Below are 20840 nucleotides of genomic sequence, written 5' to 3'. Positions count from 1 at the left end.
ATCCTTGCAAGAGGATTCGCAGTAGGTTAAAATCAACTAGGAGAAAGTGAGGACTGAAGATGCTGGAGATCAGAGCTTAGAAATGTGTTGCTGGAAAAGCGCAGCAGGTCAGGCAGCATCCAAGGAGCAGGAGAATCGACGTTTTGGGCATAAGCCCTTCTTCAGGGATGAGGAGGGTGTGCCAAGCAGGCTAAGATAAAAGGCAGGGAGGAGGGACTTGGGGGAGGGGCGTTGGGAATACGATATGTGGAAGGAGGTTAAAGTGAGGGTGATAGGCTGGAGAGGGGGTGGGGGCAGAGAGGTCAGGAAGAAGATTGCAGGTCAAGACGGCGGTGCTGAGTCCGAGGGTTGGGACTGAGATGGGAGGGGGAAATGAGGAAGCTGGAGAAATTGGAATGCTGGTCTTTATTTCAAGAGAACAGAGTAGAAGAAAGGGAGGTCTTGCTAAAACAATTCAAAGTACATCAGACCACACCTAGAATACAGTTTTGCTCCACTTATAGAAAACACTGGAGGCAGTCTGGAAAAGAATAACTGGTTTTTCCCAAGTATGGAAGGAGTTTCTTAAGAGTCATAAATAAGGAAAGGTCAAGAGGGATATGAGCTAAACAAAGGCAAATAGGACTACCTCGGTTTGGGAAACTTGGTCTGCATGGATGAGTTGGACCGAAGGGTCTGTTTCTGTGCAGAAGAATGTGAGTTGTTTGGGCCTGTAATCATTGAGGAGAATGAGAAGAGACTTTATGGAAATATTTCAGATTCTTAGAAGGATCGACAGTGCAGATTCAGAGAGTGTTGGATCAGAGGGTATACCTTGGAGAAAATAGTTGCTCATTTAAAACACAGATGAAGATTTTCTTTCTCTTGGGATGGTAATGAATGCAGGAAATCTTTACCACAGAGTGTCATTAAGCAGAATCAAAAGCTGACAGATTTCTAACCAGCAAAAGTAAAGAAGGTTTTGCAGAAAAGGCAGGGAGGTGAGCAGACTGGATAGATTACTACTGATCTTACATCCAATGTTCTATGATTTTATGATCTCAAATGAATGAGACAATGGAATCAACAGCCTACTTCAGCTCCTACTTCTTATGGCTTTCCAATCTCATTGAATGAACAGGCTAAATGGTCCAATTAGATTAGATTACTTACAGCATGGAAACAGGCCCTGGCCCAACAAGTCCACACCAACCCGCCAAAGCGCAACCCACCCAGACCCATTCCCCTACATTTACCCCTTCACCTAACACTACGGACAATTTAGCATGGCCAATTCACTTAACCTGCACATTTTTTTGGACTGTGGGAGGAAACCGGAGCACCCGGAGGAAACCCACACAGACACGGGGAGAATGTGCAAACTCCACACAGACAGTCGCCTGAGGCGGGAATTGTACCCGGGTCTCTGGCGCTGTGAGGCAGCAGTGCTAACCAATTCTGCGGCTTTTTTGCATATAGGTAGTTCTATTTTCCGGAATAGTGGTGCTGGAAGAGCACAGCAGTTCAGGCAGCATCCAAGGAGCAGTAAAATCGACATTTCGGGCGAAAGCCCTTTTGCCCAAAACGTCGATTTTCCTGCTCCTCGGATGCTGCTTGAACTGCTGTGCTCTTCCAGCACCACTAATCCAGAACCTGATTTCCAGCATCTGCAGTCATTGTTTTTACCTAGTTCTATTTTCCATTGTTTAGCCTTATGTCCCTCTTGAACCTTCCTTATGTTCTTGCGATCTCACTGAGTGGAGGAACATCTGAAGAAACCTAATTCTCTTATGTCCTTTCTCTTCACTGATTTCGCCAAATGGTAGAGCAGAATTGATGAGCCGATTGGCCAAATTCTGCTCTTACATCTTACGTTCTTACAAGTTCATTGGATGGCATAGCAGAATAAGTGACAATAAGGCTAATTCATTCCGAGCCCATGGACCGCTCTGCGGTGTTGTCAATTTGGCTTAGTTCAAAGGGTGCACCAGTTTTGGATAGGGCCACATTAGATTTGCATTGCACCGAGCTCCGCACGCACGATGGGTGGGGGGAAAGAAGTATTTGCATGGGCTGCCAGATACCGCGGCGGCATATGCAGCAGCAGCAGATCAGAGGGAGATTGCTTTGCAAAGGGGCATTGATTGACAGGTGGCGTTTGATTGACAGCTTTCGGTTTGATTGACACGCTCGCGCTCCACGGGCCCGCGCCTGCGCACAACTCCCGCCGACCGTTGCCCTCCAGAGGTAGGGGGCCGCCCGCCATCATCAGTGAGGCTCCCCTTCACCTCACCTTCCCCCCCCCCCCCCCCCCCAATACCACAGCACCATGCCACGACCGGACAAGCCACTTACGCGATCCTAAACAGCGGCTTCTCGGTGCGAGCCATCAGCCGCCTCGGAAAGCCCAGCCAGCAGCGAAAACCAGCGGCCGGCCACCCCAACGAAACCAACACTAACAGCAACAACGGAACCCCGAGCGCCAGCCCCGCCAGGCCGTAAGTTAGCGCCTGGCTCAGCATCACTGCGCACGCGCACCCCGGAACCCCGCCCCTTCACCCGCCTTGTATGGCGTGGAGGGGGCGGCGCCTCACCTGATTGGCAGCACCACCCAACAAACCGCCAGCGAATACCCGCCCCCCCGTCTCCAAATAAGGAGCAGGTGGGGGCGGCGACGGTATCTCGACCACGCCCCATTGTGGGAGCGGGGCCAGGAATTGATTGACAGCCTGTGCGGTGTGACCCCGCCCCCAGCCGGCGGGGCGGGGTTCCCCCGATGATTGACAGCTCGACTGAGGAAGTGTCGCTAAAATCCTCACCAGCAGAATCGCGGAGCAGAAACTGATACTGGATTAGCAGTGCTGGAAGAGCACAGCAGTTCAGGCAGCATCCAACGAGCAGAACATGATAGCCCAGTTCCACACCCATGAAGATGGTCCCAGCAGTGATCCTGGGTTCATGTTGCTTTGCATATGACCCACCACAATGTTCTGTATCTGTAAAACTTTCCTTACTGGCCTGTGCTAACACCATCACCTTGATCAATTGTTATAATCTCTCTACCTTAATTAGTTTGTACAGTTTTAGATTGCTTGTGTTTGGATAGACCCTCAGGCATGCACCCTCAGGCACACTTTCCTCATTCTGGATTAGTGATGCTGGAAGAGCACAGCAGTTCAGGCAGCATCCAAGTAGCTTCGAAATCGACGTTTCGGGCAAACTTTTGCCCGAAACGTCGTTTTTACTGCTCCTCGGATGCTGCCTGAACTGCTGTGCTCTTCCAGCACCACTAATCCAGAATCTGGTTTCCAGCATCTGCAGTCATTGTTTTTACACTTTCCTCATTCCTGAAGAAGGGCTCATGCCCGAAACGTCGATTCTCCTGCTCCATGGATGCTGCCTGACCTGCTGCGCTTTTCCAGCAACACATTTTCAACTCTTAAACCTATCATGTTATTCAGGTCATTTAGTATGTCTCCAACTGCAGATGCTGGAGTCCAAGGTAGACAAGCAGGAGGCTGGAGGAGCACAGCAAGCCAGGCAGCATCAGGAGGTAGAGAAGTCAATGTTTCAGGTGTAACCCTTCTTCAGGACAGGGGCTGGGGGTAGTGGGAGCTGCAGATAAAGGGGAGGGGAGAGTTATGGATGGGGAAAGGGTCTGAGTGGTGAGTTCACACCACACCACACCAAGTGCAGCCACACTTTTCTGGTGCCCCATTACAAAAAGGATGTGGGTGGCATGGTGGCACAGTGGTTAGCACTGCTGCCTCACAGCGCCAGAGACCCGGGTTCAATTCCCGCCTCAGGCGACTCTCTGTGTGGAGTTTGCACGTTCTCCCTGTGTCTGCGTTGGTTTCCTCCGGGTGCTCCGGTTTCCTCCCACAGTCCAAAAATGTGCAGGTTAGGTGAATTGGCCAAGTTAAATTGCCTGTAGTGTTAGGTGAAGGGGTAAATGTAGGGGAATGGGTCTGGGTGGGTTGCGCTTCGGTGGGTCGGTGTGGACTTGTTGGGCCGAAGGGCCTGTTTCCACACGAAGTAATCTAATCTAAAAGCATTGGAAAAGGTGCAGAGGAGATTTACCAGGATGTTGCCTGGTCTGGAGGGAAGGTCTTATGAGGAAAGGCTGAGAGACTTGGGTCTTTTCTCATTGGAACGAAGAAGACTAAGGGGGGATTTTATAGGGACATACCAGATGATCGGAGGATTAGATTGGGTAGACAGTGAAAGTCTTTTTCCTAGGATGATGACGTCAGCTTGTACGAGGGGGCATAACTACAAATTAAGGGGTGATAGATTTAAGACAGATGTCAGAGGCAGCTTCTTTACACAGAGAGTGGTATGGGCGTGGAATGCCATACCTGCTAAGGTAGTCAACTTAGCCACATTAGGGACATTTAAACAATCCTTAGATAAGTTCATGGATGATTTTGGGATAGTGTAGGGGGACGAGCTGAGAAAAATCCACAGGTCAGCCAACATCGAGGGCCGAAGGGCCCGTTCTGCACTGTATTGTTCTCTGTTCTAAGTTCTATGTTCTCCAATTTCAAATAATCTTACCACCTATCCCCGGTTCGCTTCCCAGCCCCTCCCCCTCCATCTTCTCTGACAAAACCTTCCTTCCAGCTACCAATTGGATTCATCCTTCCATTGACCAACTGGGTCATACCCACTACTTGTCACTAACCCATTACTCATCCATAACCCTCCGCCCTCTCCCTTCATCTGCAGCTCCCCTTACCCACACCCCCATTCCTAAAGAAGGGTTTTCCCTGAAATGTTTTCTTCTCCGCCTCCTGATGCTGCCTGACTTGCTGTGCTCTTCCAGCTTCCTGCTTCTCTGGTTTGTCTCCAGCACCACCTTATTTTTAATTTTTTGTAATTATCTCTCTGCCTCATTTAATCGGATTGTAAGTCATCCATTCGCCTTTTTTTTATTCATTCATCAGATGAGGGTGTCTCTGGCCAGGCAGTATTAAGGACAGTTGAGAGCCAACCACATATGCTGGAGTTACACGTAATCCAGACCAGGTAAGGGTGGCAGTTTCCTTCCTTAAAGGATATTAGTGAACCAGATGGGTTTTTCCAACAATCAGCAATGGATTTGTGGTCATCATCAGACGCTTAAATCCAGATTCTTTATTGAATTCAAATTCCGCCAGAACATTACCTGGGTCTCTGGATTAATTGTTCAGTGATAATACCACTAGGCCATTCCTCTCCCTATTTAGCTGTTGACACTTTACTCACACCATCTGACACTTTTGATCATCTGCAGAGACTTGTTGACACTTCATTCACAATATCTGTATGATCTTTTGATCTCTCTGCTCTTAATCTGTCTGCCTATAAAATCTGTCATGATTTGGAGATGCCGGTGTTGGGCTGGGGTGTACAAAGTTAAAAATCACACAACACCAGGTTATAGTCCAACAGGTTTAATTGGAAGCACTAGCTTTTGGAAGCACAACCACCTGATGAAGGAGCAACGCTCCCAAAGCTAGTGCTTCCAGCTAAACCTGTTGGACTATAACCTGTTGTTGTGTGATTTTTAACTTTATAAATTCTGTGTTTGTGTGCTTCTCTCTTACTTCACTTGATGAAGGCGCTATGCTCCAAAAGCTTGTGATCTCAAATAAACCTGTTGGACTATAACCTGGTGTCATGTGACTTCTGACTTTTACCATCGCAGTCCAACACTAGCCCCTCCATATCACAGGCAACGAGAGGGAGAGGGATACAGTTGGCAGGGCAATATCGACAGGTTCAGTAAGTCATGCAAAACTGGCAAATTGAGAATAATGTGAGAAAATGTGAAGTAATTCATTTTGGAAGGAAGAGCAAAGGGACAGAGTGTTACTTAAGTGAAGAAAAACTGCAGAAAGGTGGCATGAGGGTAAAGTTGCCCCTCTCATTAGAGACAGACAACTGGTGATGGTTTAACCTGAGGGTTGCTGCAGCTCAGGCGAGGGGAGAAGTTGAGAAGGAAAGTTATTTATGATAACCTCAACTGGTGTGGGAATTGAACCCCTATTGTTGGTATCACTAACCAGCTGTTCAACTAACTAAGCTAACCCAAACACCCAAAGTTTGCACATAGTTGCAGCAGGTATTCAGAAAGGCTGGTGGAATGTTGGTCCTTCTTTCAAGGGTATAAGAGTAGGGACGTTTTATCGTAACTGTACAAACTGCTGGTGAGAACTCATATAGATTACAGTAAGGAGTTTTGGTCCCTTTATTTAGAAAGATATGTTATTTCAGAGTTCAGTGAGAGTTCACTTGAATGTTCTCTGATATGGAGGGTTGAGCAAAGGCAATGAGCAAAGGCTAGACAGATTGGGACTTGGCTTAGAAGATTGAGAGGTGATCTCATTGATCCATTCAGGATTCTTAATGGGCTTGACAGTGAATGCTGAGAGGATGCTTCCTCTCATGGGAGAGTCTAGAGCCAGAGGGCATAGTCTCAGAATAAAGGGATGCAAATTTAAAACTTAGATGAGGAAGAATTTCTTCTGATATTTGAATCCCTATAGTATGGGGGCAGGCTATTTGGCCCAACAAGTCCACACTGACCCTCCAAGTAGTAACACCCCTCTACATTTCCCCAGCCTAATGCACCTAACCTACACACCCCTGAACACCAAGGGCAATTTCCCATGGCCAATCCACTGAACCTGCACATGTTTGGACTGTAGGAAGAAACCAGAGCACCCGGAGGAAACCCCCGCAGACACGGGGCAAACGTGCAAACTCCACACAGACAGTGACCTGAGGCTAGAATTGAACCCAGGTCCCTGGTGCTGTGAGGCAGCAGTGCTAACCATTGAGCCATCCTCTCTCTGAGGGTTATGAGTCTTTGGAACTTGTTGCCCCAGAATGCTGTGGGGGTAGAGTCATAGGAGTTTATAGCATAAAAGCGGGCCCTTCAGCCCAACTTGTCCATGGCACCCAATTTTCACAATTCGTCTAAGTCCCACTTGCCTGCGTTTGGTCCGTATCCATCCATACGTACCCCACCCATGCACCCACATGAACAATTCTTAATTGACACAATTGTACTCGCTTCCACCAGGCAGCCCGTGCCAGACATTCACCACCTTCTGTGGTGAAAAAAGTTGTCCCTCTGGGCCCTTTTGTATCTCTCCCCTCTCACCTTAACCAACCACATTGCATGAGTTTGGAGGGAATTATCTATGAGGAGAGGTTGGACAAATTTGGGTTTGTTTTAACAAAGGATGAGGATCAATCTAATAGAAGTTTACAAAATTGTGAGAGGCACAGATCAAATGGAGAGTTGTAGTTTTTTTCCCCCCAGGGTAGAAATGTCAATTACTAGGAGACATAGGTTTAAGGTAAAAAGGGATGTGAAGGAGATGTGAGAAACATGTTTTGTTTTTAGAAAATCTTTATTAGTCAAGAAATGGCTTTGAGGAAATTGAGGGGATTAGAACCCAATAAGACCCCAGTCTGTTTAAGGGCTGAGATAGACAGATTCTTGATCAGTAGGGGAATCAAGGCCGTGAGTCAAGTGATTTACTTGGGCCATTTCAGAGTCAACCACATCGGTGTATTGACTTGGAGTCATAGAGTCATAGAGATGTACAGCACGGAAACAAACCCTTCGGTGCAAATCGCCTACGCCACCCAGATATCCTAAGCTAATCTATTCTCGTTTGCCAGCACTTGGCCCTTATCCCCCAAACACTTCCTGTTCATGTACCCGTCCAGGTGCCTTTTAAATGCTATGATTATACCAGCCTCCACCACTCCCTCATTCCATATGTGCACCACCTTCTGCGTGAAAACGTTGCCCCTTAGGTCCCTTTTAAATCTTCCCCTCTCACCCTAAATCTATGCCAGCTTGTTCTCGACTGCCCCACCCCAGGGAAGGGACTTTGTCTATTTACCCTATCCATGCCCCTCATGATTTTTATAAACCTCTATAACATCACCCCTCAGCCTCTGACGTATTCAGCCTGCCCCAATAGCTCAACATCCTTGTAAATCTTTTCGGACCACTTTCAAGTTTCACAATATCCTTCCGATAGGAAGGAGACCAGAATTGCATGCAATATTCCAACAGTGGCATAACAAATGTCCTGTATAGCTGCAACATGACCTCCCAACTCCTGTACTCAATACTCTGGCCAATAAAGGAAAGCATACCAAACGCCTTCTTCTATCTACCTGTGGCCACTTTCAAAGTACTATGAACCTGCACTCCAAGGTTTCTTTGTTTAGAAACATGTCCAGGTCCTTACCATGAAGTGTATAAATCCTGCCCTAATTTGCCTTTCCAAAATGCAGCACCTCACATTATCTAGATCAAACTCCATCTGCCACTTCCCACCCATTGGCCCATCTGATCAAGATCCTGTTGTAATCTGAAGTAACCTTCTTTGCTGTCCACTACACTTCCAATTTTGGTGTCATCTACAAACTTACTAACCATACCTCCTATGTTCACATCCAAATCATTTATATAAATGACAAAAAGCAGTGGACCCAGCACTAATCCTTGTGGCGCACCACTGGCCACAGGCCTCCAGTCTGAAAAACAATCCTCCACCACCCCCCCCCCCCCCTCCCCCCACCCTCTGTCTTCTACCTTTGAGCCAGTTCTATATCCAAATGGCTAGTTCTCCCTGTATTCCATGAGATCTAACCTTGCTAATCAGTCTCCCATGGGGAACCTTGTGGAACGCCTTACTGAAGTCCATATAGATCACATCTACTGCTCTGCCCTCATCAATCTTCTTTGTTACTTTTTCATGTAGAGCTAAAACCTGGTAAGAATGGCAGATTTCCTTCCGTAATGAGAGCTGATGAACCACATGGACCATTTTGGTGATTGTTCATAGTTGTCATGGTCACCATTATTAAGACTAGCTTCCAATTCCAGATGGATTAATTGAAATTAAATCCCACCAGCTTGGTAGCAGATTTAAACCCCTGCTCTTAGTATGACAATCTCGTCCTCAGGATTTCCCATTTCAGTGGAATAACCACAATATTGCCTCCCTCTGTAAGGGAGCCCAATAAGATTTACAGCAGCCAGATAACAACGATCAGCTGAAGATAATTGACCTGAAAATGTCCCATTATTAACTCTTGCTGTAAGGTTTTTTTGGCTCACATGATTCACAAGCGACCTTTGTAATCATGTTTCTTTAAGATGGAGATGGCTAGAGACAACAAACTCTTTTTTTCTTCCTTTTTCCTCACATGTAAATAGAGTGAAATCACAGGATTTCTGCTCATATTTTTAATCGGCCCAGCCACTTTCAATGATTTTTTTCACATAACACACTTCCCTCTTCTCGCACCTTTGAAAGTCTCCCCTCTTTTCCTTTTAATTGCAATTTTTGAGAAGATGCCCCCCAAAATTAATGAAAGAATTAAAATGTGTTTTATTTCTTCTGCGTCACACACAGTTGTTGTGTCACGCTTACAACCTTCAGCTGTTCCCATATTCCCCATTTTTAAAAAAATAAATTCCATGCCAAACTAATTATGAAACAACTGAAGAACATGTCTGCAGCACAGAGAAAGGCCCTTCGGCCCATTGTCTGCCCTGGTCAAAAACAGGTGCCCAACTATAATCTAACTTTCATTAAGGTCATCTCTTTTTATTCTTATGCTTTTAAAAACTGTGGGCGGAAATGAGAAAGAACAGTTTGAAACCAGGGATTTATAAAGATGGCTGTATGTTTGTAAGTAAGCAATTTGATACTTATTGTGAAACGTGTTGGCATATCTGTGGGTTCCAGCAATGTGGAGTCAAAATAGAGTGTTTATAAAGGAAGCTGATTTATTTGTGGACCAGGTGCCAATTACAAATGACAACGATACTCTCCCTGCCTGTCTGCCTGCCTGTCTGACTGACTGCTTGCCTGTCTATCTGTCTGTCTGCCTGCCTGTCTGCCTGCCTGTCTATCTGTCTGTCTGCCTGCCTGTCTGCCTGCCTGTCTATCTGCCTGCCTGCCTGTCTATCTGTCTGTCTACCTGTCTATCTGCCTGTCTGCCTGCCTGTCTATCTGCCTGTCTGTCTGTCTGTCGGCCTGCCTGCCTGCTTGCCTGCCTGTCTGCCTGCCTGTCCATCTGTCTGTCTGCCTGTCTGCCTGCCTGTCTGCCTGCCTGTCTATCTGTCTGTCTGCCTGTCTGCCTGCCTGTCTATCTGTCTGTGTATCTGCCTGTCTGCCTGCCTGCCTATCTGTCTGTCTGCCTGTCTGTCTGCCTGCCTGTCTATCTGCCTGCCTGTCTATCTGTCTGTGCCTGTCTATCTGTCTGTCTGCCTGTCTGCCTGCCTGTCTGCCTGCCTGTCTGCCTGTCTGTCTGCCTGCCAGTCTATCTGCCCGCCTGTCTATCTGCCCACCTGCCTGTCTATCTGTCTGTCTGCCTGTCTATCTGTCTGCCTGCCTGTCTATCTGTCTGTCTGCCTGTCTGCCTGCCTATCTGCCTGCCTGCCTGTCTGTCTGCCTGCTTGTCTGCCTGCCTGTCTATCTGTCTGTCTGCCTGTCTGCCTGCCTGTCTATCTGTCTGTCTGCCTGTCTGCCTGCCTGTCTATCTGTCTGTGTATCTGCCTGTCTGCCTGCCTGCCTATCTGTCTGTCTGCCTGTCTGTCTGCTTGCCTGTCTATCTGCCTGCCTGCCTGTCTGCCTGTCTATCTGTCTGTCTGCCTGTCTGCCTGCCTGTCTGCCTGTCTGTCTGCCTGCCAGTCTATCTGCCCGCCTGTCTATCTGCCCGCCTGCCTGTCTATCTGTCTGTCTGCCTGTCTATCTGTCTGTCTGCCTGCCTATCTATCTGTCTGCCTGCCTGTCTGCCTGTCTGTCTGCCTGTCTGCCTGCCTATCTGGCTGCCTGCCTGCCTGTCTGCCTGTCTGCCTGTCTGCCTGCCTGTCTATCTGCCTGTCTGCCTGCCTGTCTATCTGTCTGTCTGCCTGTCTATCTGCCTGTCTGCCTGCCTGTCTATCTGTCTGTCTGCCTGTCTGTCTGTCTGCCTGCCTGCCTGCTTGCCTGCCTGTCTGCCTGCCTGTCTATCTGTCTGTCTGCCTGCCTGCCTGCCTATCTGTCTGTCTATCTGCCTGTCTGCCTGCCTGTCTGTCTGTCTGCTTGCCTGCCTGCCTGTCTGTCTGCCTGTCTGCCTGTCTGTCTGCCTGCCTGCCTGCCTGTCTGCCTGCCTGTCTATCTGTCTGTCTGCCTGTCTGCCTGCCTGTCTGCCTGTCTGTCTGCCTGCCTGTCTATCTGCCTGCCTGCCTGTCTGCCTGTCTATCTGCCTGTCTGTCTGTCTGTCCGCCTGCCTGCTTGCCTGCCTGTCTGCCTTTCTGTCTATCTGTCTGCCTGCCTGTCTGCATGCCTGTCTGCCTGTCTATCTGTCTGTCTATCTGCCTGTCTGCCTGCCTGTCTATCTGTCTGTCTATCTGCCTGTCTGCCTGCCTGCCTATCTGTCTGCCTGTCTGTCTGCCTGTCTGCCTGCCTGCCTGTCTGCCTGTCTGCCTGCCTGTCTATCTGTCTGCCTGCCTGTCTGCCTGTCTATCTGCCTGCCTGCCTGCCTGCCTGTCTGCCTGCCTGTCTGCCTGCCTGTCTATCTGTCTGTCTGCCTGTCTATCTGTCTGCCTGCCTGTCTGCCTGCCTGTCTATCTGTCTGTCTGCCTGTCTATCTGCCTGTCTGCCTGCCTGTCTATCTGCCTGTCTGCCTGCCTGTCTATCTGTCTGTCTGCCTGCCTGTGTGCCTGCCTGTCTATCTGTCTGTCTGCCTGTCTGCCTGTCTGTCTGCCTGCCTGTCTATCTGTCTGCCTGCCTGTCTGCCTGCCTGTCTATCTGTCTGTCTGCCTGTCTATCTGCCTGTCTGCCTGCCTGTCTGCCTGTCTGCCTGTCTGTCTGCCTGCCTGCTTGCCTGCCTGCCTGTCTATCTGCCTGTCTGCCTGTCTATCTGTCTGTCTGCCTGTCTGCCTGCCTGTCTATCTGTCTGTCTGCCTGTCTGTCTGTCTGCCTGTCTGCCTGCCTGTCTGTCTGTCTGCCTGTCTGTCTGCATGTCTGTCTCTCTGCCTGTCTGTCTGCCTGTCTGCCTGCCTGTCTGTCTGCCTGTCTGTCTGTCTGCCTGTCTGTCTGCCTGCCTGTGTGCCTGCCTGTCTATCTGTCTGTCTGCCTGTCTGTCTGCCTGCCTGTCTATCTGCCCGCCTGCCTGTCTGCCTGCCTGTCTATCTGCCTGTCTGCCTGTCTATCTGTCTGTCTGCCTGTCTGCCTGCCTGTCTATCTGTCTGTCTGCCTGTCTGTCTGTCTGCCTGTCTGCCTGCCTGTCTGTCTGTCTGCCTGTCTGTCTGCATGTCTGTCTCTCTGCCTGTCTGTCTGCCTGTCTGCCTGCCTGTCTGTCTGCCTGTCTGTCTGCCTGCCTGTCTGTCTGCATGTCTGTCTATCTGTCTGCCTGCCTGCCTGCCTGCCTGCCTGTCTGCCTGTCTGTCTGTCTGCCTGCCTGTCTGCCTGTCTGCCTGCCTGTCTGCATGTCTGTCTGTCTGCCTGTCTGCCTGTCTGTCTGCATGTCTGTCTATCTGTCTGCCTGCCTGCCTGCCTGTCTGCCTGTCTGCCTGCCTGTCTGCCTGTCTGTCTGCATGTCTGTCTCTCTGCCTGCCTGCCTGCCTGTCTATCTGTCTGTCTGCCTGCCTGTGTGCCTGCCTGTCTATCTGTCTGCCTGCCTGTCTGCCTGTCTGTCTGCCTGCCTGTCTATCTGCCCGCCTGCCTGTCTGCCTGCCTGTCTATCTGCCTGTCTGCCTGTCTATCTGTCTGTCTGCCTGTCTGCCTGCCTGTCTATCTGTCTGTCTGCCTGTCTGTCTGTCTGCCTGTCTGCCTGCCTGCCTGTCTGTCTGCCTGTCTGTCTGCATGTCTGTCTCTCTGCCTGTCTGTCTGCCTGTCTGCCTGCCTGTCTGTCTGCCTGTCTGTCTGTCTGCCTGTCTGTCTGCATGTCTGTCTATCTGTCTGCCTGCCTGCCTGCCTGCCTGCCTGTCTGCCTGTCTGTCTGTCTGCCTGCCTGTCTGCCTGTCTGCCTGCCTGTCTGCATGTCTGTCTCTCTGCCTGTCTGTCTGCCTGTCTGCCTGTCTGTCTGCATGTCTGTCTATCTGTCTGCCTGCCTGCCTGCCTGCCTGTCTGCCTGTCTGCTTGTCTGCCTGCCTGTCTGCCTGTCTGTCTGCATGTCTGTCTCTCTGCCTGTCTGTCTGCCTGTCTGCCTGCCTGTCTGCCTGTCTATCTGTCTGTCTGCCTGCCTGTCTGCCTGCCTGCCTGTCTGCCTGCCTGCCTGCCTGTCTGCCTGCCTGTCTGCCTGCCTGTCTACCTGTCTCTCTGTCTGCCTGCCTGTCTATCTGCCTGTCTATCTGTCTGTCTGCCTGTCTGCCTGCCTGTCTGCCTGCCTGTCAATATGTCTGCCTGCCTGTCAATCTGTCTGCCTGCCTGTCTATCTGTCTGCCTGCCTGTCTGCCTGCCTGTCTATCTGTCTGTCTGCCTGTCTGTCTGCCTGTCTGCCTGCCTGTCTATCTGTCTGCCTGCCTGTCTGCCTGCCTGTCTATCTGCCTGTCTACCTGTCTGCCTGCCTGCAGCGTTGGGAGGTCATGTTGTGGCTGTACAGGACATTGGTTCGGCCACTGTTGGAATATTGCGTGCAATTCTGGTTTCCCTCCTATCGGAAAGATGTTGTGAAACTTGAAAGGGTTCAGAAAAGATTTACAAGGGTGTTGCCAGGGTTGGAGGATTTGAGCTACAGGGAGAGGCTGGACAAGCTGAGGCTCTTTCTCTGAAGGTACTGCCAGACCTGCTGAGTTTCCCCAAAGCTTTCTGTTTTATAAATATTGCCTGGAGAAAATCTGTCAACTTCCACAGTCTCACTCCTCTCATCCAAGACCCAGTGTTTCCGCTGCTCCCTGTATGCATGGACATTTTCTAACAACCTGTCCAGAGATGTTCTGACACACGTGTGGAGGAGATGGGTAACAAGCTTTCTTGGACTCTTCATGTGGACGCACTGGTTACAAAGGCCCAACAACATCTCTTCTTCCTCAGGCAGCTGAGGAAATTTGGCATGATGGTGAATACCCTTACCAACTTTTATAGGTGCGCCATCGAGAGCATTCTGTCTGGATGTATCACTATGACACCTGTACCATTCAAGATCAGAGACAGTTACAGAGTGTGGTGAACTCGGCCCGGACAATCACAAAGGCCAACCTCCCATCTATAGAATCCATCTACCAGGCCCGCTGTCAAGGAAAGGCCGCCAGTATTCTCAAAGATCCATCCCACCCTGGCAATGTTTTTCTATAACCTCTACCGTCGGGGAGAAGGTACAGGAGCCTGAACACACGCACCAGTTGGTTTCACAACAGTTTCTACCCTGAGTACTGAATGGACTCACAAACTCTTAACATTCGCCTGTACCTGTGTTTTTGTTTTTGCTGCTGTTTCCCTATTATTTACTATCTATGCTACTTAACCCTGTGATCTGCCTGTATTGATCACAAGACAAAGCTTTTCACTGTGCCTTGGTACACATGATAACAAATTCAATTCAATTGAACCTTACAGGCTCAGAGTTAGGGACACTACTGCTGCACCACAAGATCCCAACTGTGTTTACACACAGCAACCAGCCGCTCACACTGGGGTATTGAACCCATGTCCCTCGCATTTCTCTCACACCCCTATACTAATGTTGGTCTATATTCCCGATATGTATGTATTTAGCAAAATCTTTAGTGAGGGTAAAATCGCTATAGTTTCAGAGGACCACTCTATCGTTTGAGAGAGACAGAGAGAGAGAGAGAGAGAGAGAGAGAGAGAGAGAGAGACAGACAGACAGACAGACAATTGGTGGTGAGTTTAACCTGAAGGTCTCAAGTGATTGGTTCCCTATATGGGTTTCATTTCCATTAACAGATCACCCATGGTATTTTTCATCTAGTAACCCCTCCACCGGTAAATCAGACACATTCTCCAACTGTTCAAATTACATGCAGAGCCAATTTAGGGGAATGCAGCAACACTAGAGGTGAAGGAGAGTTAGGCAGGGATGGAAGGGGCTCAAACAAAATGGTGTTGGATGCAAAGACAAAGCACATCTCTCTCTCTCTCTCTCTGTCTGTCTCCTTCTGTCTGTCTGTCTCTCTCTCTAAAGGCATTGGGAGTATTGGTAAGCACTGTGCACTCCCTCTCGAAGGACACACAGGCACTAATGTAGCTGTTAAAGATTGACAGACAGTTGGTATCCTGGGCCTGCTGCCTGGACCTGTTAATGGTCACTTTGGCCATGCTCAGGAGGAGATCCCCTGATGCACTCACTCCCCTCCGCACTGAATACAAGAGCCATGTTGGATATTTTCTAATCAACCTGTTCAGAAACGATACTCCGAAGATGTGCAGATTCGGTCGATTGCTGTGCTAAATTGCCCAGAGTGTCCAGGGATTAGTCGCTTAGGTGGGTTGGCTTTGGGAAATGCAGGGTTACGGCTATGGGGTAGGGAGCTGGGTCTGAGTGGGATACTGTTTGGAGGGTTGGTGTAGACCCGATGGGCCAAGTGGCCTCCCTCTGCACTGGAGGGATTCTATGATTGCACTACATCTCTGGAGCAGGAGAGAGTTGAACCCAGGACCTCCAGCTCAGAGATAGGAAGCTACCCATGCACCACAAAACAAGAACCCTAGTGTGATAATGGCACCATTGATTATTAAATTCCTTTACCCCTGTATGAGACAACTCCTAGGCAGACAGGACTTGTACAGCCCCAGCCCTCCCACTCCAGTGGTAGGGACACTACCAATGTGCCTCCATACCTTATTTTACAAGAGCCCTGGCTTTCTTTTTGAAATTAACTTTGCTTTTATGAGGTAAATTCATTGAAATTCTGAAGTTAAATAGAAGGTATAGATCAGTCATGCTTGACTTATGCAGCCAAACAGCCTAGAGGGGCTGAATGGCCTCCCCACTCATTTATACAGTTTATCAAGATCCTGTTATACTCCAAGGTAACCTTCTTCACTGTCCACTGTACCACCAATTTTGGTATCATCCACAAACTTACTAACCAAACTTTCTATATTCTCATCCAAATTGTTTATATAAATGATGAACATCAGTGGACCCAGCACTGATCCTTGTGGCACACCACTGGTCACAGGCCTCCAGCCTGAACAACAACCCTCTCGCACCACCCTCTGCCTCTTAACCAGCCAAGTTTGTATCCATTTGGCTAGTTATCCCTGTATTCCATGTGACCTAACCTAACTAATTAGTCTACCATGCAGAACCTTGTCGAAGGTGTGGGTGGCTCAGTGGTTAGCGCTGCTGTCTCACAGCACCAGGGTCCCAGGTTCAATTCCAGCCTCGGGCGACTGTCTCTGTGGAGTTTGCACGTTCTCCCTGTGTCTGTGTGCGTTTGCTCTGGTTTCCTCCCACAGCACATAAAGATGTGCAGTTTAGGTGGCCACGCTAAATTACCCATAGTGTTAGGTGCATTAGTCAGAGGGAAATGGGTCTGGGTGGGTTACTCTTCGGAGGGTTGGTGTGGACTGGTTGGGCCGAAGGGCCTGTTTCCACACTGTAGGGAATCTAATCTAAAGTCCATGTAGATAGTATCTACTGCCCTGGAAAAAGCAGCATCAGGAGAGATGACATTTTAGGCAGGACCCTTCAGCAGGACTCTGACTTTCCAGCATCTGCAATCCTCACTATCTCCAACATTACTGTACTGCTTTCATCTATCCTCTTGGTCACCTCTTCAACAAACTCAGTCAAATTTGTGAGGCATGATTTCCCATGCACAAAGTTATGTTGACTGTCCCGAATCAGTCCTTGTGTTTCCAAGTGCATGGAGATCCTGTCTCTCAGAATCCCCTCCAACAACTTACCCACCGCTGACGTCAGGCTCACCACTCTGTAGTCACCTGGCTTTTTCCTGCAGCCTTCCTTACATAATGGCACAACATTAACCACCCTCCAGTCTACGACTCCTCACCCATGGCTGTCAATGATACAAATATCTCCTGGGGCCCCACAATTTCTTCACTAGCTTCCCACAATCTCCTTGGGTACACTTGATCAGGTCCCAGGGATTTATCTACCTTTATACATTTTAAGACCTCCAGCACTTTCTGGTCTGTGATGTGGACCTTACTGTTTCCTTCCCCCAGTTTCCAAGCTTCCCTATCTTTCTCCTCCATGGTTAGGGTCTCTCCAGCCTCCCGCGGTGCCACACAGAGACAGCCCTGCTGATCTTTCAAGGGCCTTAATCTCTCCCTAGTTATTCTTTTACTTGTAAAAATCCCCTTGGATTCTGAATTGAATTTGTTATCACGTGTACCAAGGCGCAGTGAAAAGCTTTGTCATGTGAGCAATGCAGGCAGATCACAGAGTTAAGTAGCACAGATAGTAAATAATGGGTAAACAGCAGCAAAAACAAAAACATAGGTACAGGCGAATGTTAAGAGTTTGTGAATCCATTCAGTATTCTAACAACAGTAGGGTAGAAATTATTTTGAAATCGGCTGGTGTGTGTGTGTTCAGGGTTCTGTACCTTCTCCCCGATGGTAGAGGTTGTAGAAAAACATTGCCAGGGTGGGATGGATCTTTGAGAATGGATGATTTGGACCGAAGGGTCTATTTCCGTTTTGTACATCTCTATGACTCTGTGACTGAAAGGTTTATGTGCAAAGGCCATTAAGGACAATGCAAACTGCACAAGGTGAGATAGAGAGCAGGAAAGAGCTAAACTAAAATGGAGTTGGAAAGGGAGATATCTGTGCCCCCTGCAGTGCCCACATCTCTCTAATTCATCAAGAGTGTGGGTAACGAGACACAGAACATAACTGCAGGAGAGGGGCAGGCAGTGGGCACAAAAGCCACAATGTGTTTTTTATTATTATTATTAAGCCTATTTTTCTAATCAGTCTGTTCAGGGATATTATTACACACCTCATAGAGTCATAGAGTCATAGAGATGTACAGCATAGGGAAACAGACCCTTAAGTCCAACCTGTCCGTGCCGACCAGATATCCCAACCCAATCTAGTCCCACCTGCCAGCACCAGGCCCATATCCCTCCAAACCCTTCCTATTCACATACCCATCCAGATGCCTCTGAAACGTTGCAATTGTATCAGCCTCCACCACTTCCTCTGGCAGCTCATTCCATACCCATACCACCCTCTGCGTGAAAATGTTGCTCCTTAGGTGTCTTTTATATCTTTTCCCTCTCACCCTAAACCTATGCCCTCTAGTTCTGGACTCCCCAACCCCAGGGAAAAGACTTTGCCTATTTATCCTATCCACGCCCCTCATAATTTTGTAGACCCCTATAAGGTCACCCCTCAGCCTCCGACGCTCCAGGGAAAACAGCCCCAGCCTGTCCAGCCTCTCCCTGTAGCTCAGATCCTCCAACCCTGGCAACATCCTTGTAAATCTTTTCTGAACCCTTTCAAGTTTCACAACGTCTTTCCGATAGGAAGGAGACCAGAACTGCACGCAATATTCCAACAGTGGCCTAACCAATGGAGTAGATGGGATTTGAACCCAGGCCTTCTGGCTCATAGGGTAGGGACACTGTCATTGTACCACAAGACGGCCCTCTGAGAGCCCCTGTGTACTCAGAGCATTAACAGCCAACACCTGTTTCGTCTTAACCTGAAATGAAGAAGTTAACAAACTGAATGATGTGATTTACACAACATGCCCTTGTAACTGATGCAGTTAACCGTGAGGAAATATTCACCAGCACCTTGCATGACTTAGTGCTGCGGGATAAAGATCACGGTTATAGAGTCTGGTGGAATCGAGTGGTGATGAGGTGAAGGGAGAGAGAAGGACAGGCTTAAAATGATAACTCCCCTCCCCTGACTTGAAACGTTAGCTTGCTCTCTCTCCATGGATGCTGCCTGACCCACTGTGATCTCTCGCATGTGTTTGTTTTCAGTTCATCTTAACTCCATCTACCTATTTTGTTCCTTTAACCTTGAACCATGACATAAATCTCTCATTCATTGTCATTTCCCATTGACTACTGATTGTCACACAGCCGCTCAAGAGCGAAATTCGACAGAGCGTTAGGAGTCTGAGCAGAAAACAGAACGTGCCTGCGCTTCTCAGCAGGCCAGCAGCATCCCTGTCAGTGGAGTGAACAGTTAATGGAGAGCTGCAGACCCAGTGTCTACAGGAAAGCCAAACACACAGACTAGATACTCAACTACAGGAGCAATCATCCCAACACCCACAACCAGAGCTGTAACAGGACATTATTTAAACGGACCACTGCAGTACCCAGAAACTACAAGCAGCTCAGTAGAAGAAAAATGCCTAGACAGCGTATTCAAGAACAACGGGTACCCGATAAACACAGTCCCCCTGATTCCTAAACAACAAACCCCAACAAGCAGATACAATGTGCCCAGAAACTCTAGCCACAATACCATATGTCAAAGATATCTCTGAAATGAGCACCAGGCTACTCTGACCCCTGGGCATCATGGTAGCTCACAGACCTACCTACACACTTAAACAGCGCTGATGAACCTAAAGGGCTCCATACAAACAACGAACAAAATGAATGTCATTTACAAAATACCATGCAAGAACTGTAACAAACACTACATCGGACAGACAGGCAGAAAACTAGCCACCAGGATACATGAATACTAATTAGCCACCAAAAGACATGACTCACTATCGCTACCCTTACATACAGATGAAGAAGGACACCACTTCAACTGGGACAACATATCCATCCTAAAACAGGCTAAACAGGGACATTCAAGCAAATTCCTGAAGGCCTGGCTTTCAAACTGGAACTCTATCAGTAAACACATTGATTTGGACCCCTTTTATCAACCTCTGAGAAAAAGAACCGGAAATTATGTCACCCACCGTAACAGACCAAGACACACAAATAGAAAGCGGGACATAACACTAGCACTTTACTGGAGGCTCACTGATGATGTTACCGAGCACGGTGACGAAACATCTGAAAACAAACCCACTGATAACTCTGTTTGTCCTTTGCACAGATGCTGCCTGACCTGCTCAGACTCCTAACACTCTGTCGAATTTCACTCTTGAGCTGCTGTGTAACAATCAGTAGTCAATGGGAAATTTTTAAAAAAATGATAGATTTATGTCATGGTTCAAGGTTAAAGGAACAAAATGTATAGATGGAGTTAAGATGAACTGAAAACAACAAGTGCTAGAGATTACAGTGGGTCAGGCAGCATCCATGGAGAGAGAGCAAGCTGACATTTCAAGCCTAGATGGTTCTTCATCAGAGCTGAAATATAGACCTGTACATTAGTACAGATTCCAGCTTCTGCAGTAATTTGCTCCAATGTGGACTTCATTTGTAGTTTAACCATGAAGTCTGAATGACTGAGAGGTACCAACTAAAGCTGTCTGACATCTGATCATTGACTTTTGCTCCAAAGAATCTTAACCCTCTGAAATTTTTGTGGTGGTCACTGGTTGGAAAGTTACCCGCCATTCCCCAGTTTTCCACAAGATGGCAGGGCTGCTACAGAAATCACAACGACAAGAACTAGCTCCTTGCGTAGATAAAGCATTTCCTTCACTCCCACTGTTTGTATAACAGCAGCTTCAGGTCAAAACCACCTAGATTTACCAAACCTCAGCAGGCAATTATTGTGCGTTGAAAATGTTGATTGAAGTGGCAACATTAAGCAAAAGAATTCAAGGCTGGACTTTACACCGCACCAGTTCTGAAGACCAATCACAGTTTATATCAGCTTTATTCTGTATCTAACCCTGTGCTGTCCCTGTCCTTGGAGTGTTTGATGGGGGAACAGTGTACAGGGAGCTTTACTCTGTATCTAACCCCATGCTGTTCC

The 20840-nt window shown here is 48.4% G+C and overlaps 1 protein-coding gene and 1 long non-coding RNA gene across 2 annotated transcripts in view; one reads left to right on the top strand and one right to left on the bottom strand.

The window, feature by feature from the left end:
- pnkd (PNKD metallo-beta-lactamase domain containing) overlaps positions 1–2506 on the bottom strand; it is a 60751-nt gene extending 58245 nt beyond the window's left edge. The window contains exon 1 of the mRNA XM_072579988.1: positions 2335–2506. Within this exon, the coding sequence (XP_072436089.1) occupies positions 2335–2501 (167 nt within the window). The 5' untranslated portion in view covers positions 2502–2506. The remainder of the gene's footprint in view (positions 1–2334) is intronic.
- Positions 2372–20840, top strand: part of LOC140482469 (uncharacterized) — a 41259-nt gene continuing 22790 nt past the window's right edge. The window contains exons 1-2 of the long non-coding RNA XR_011961725.1: positions 2372–2477; positions 4926–5007. This is a non-coding gene — a long non-coding RNA (uncharacterized lncRNA). The remainder of the gene's footprint in view (positions 2478–4925; positions 5008–20840) is intronic.

The sequence above is a fragment of the Chiloscyllium punctatum genome, chromosome 10 (genome assembly GCF_047496795.1).
Source record: "Chiloscyllium punctatum isolate Juve2018m chromosome 10, sChiPun1.3, whole genome shotgun sequence".
Lineage (NCBI taxonomy): Eukaryota > Metazoa > Chordata > Chondrichthyes > Orectolobiformes > Hemiscylliidae > Chiloscyllium > Chiloscyllium punctatum.
This window is presented reverse-complemented; position numbering and strand designations above follow the sequence as displayed.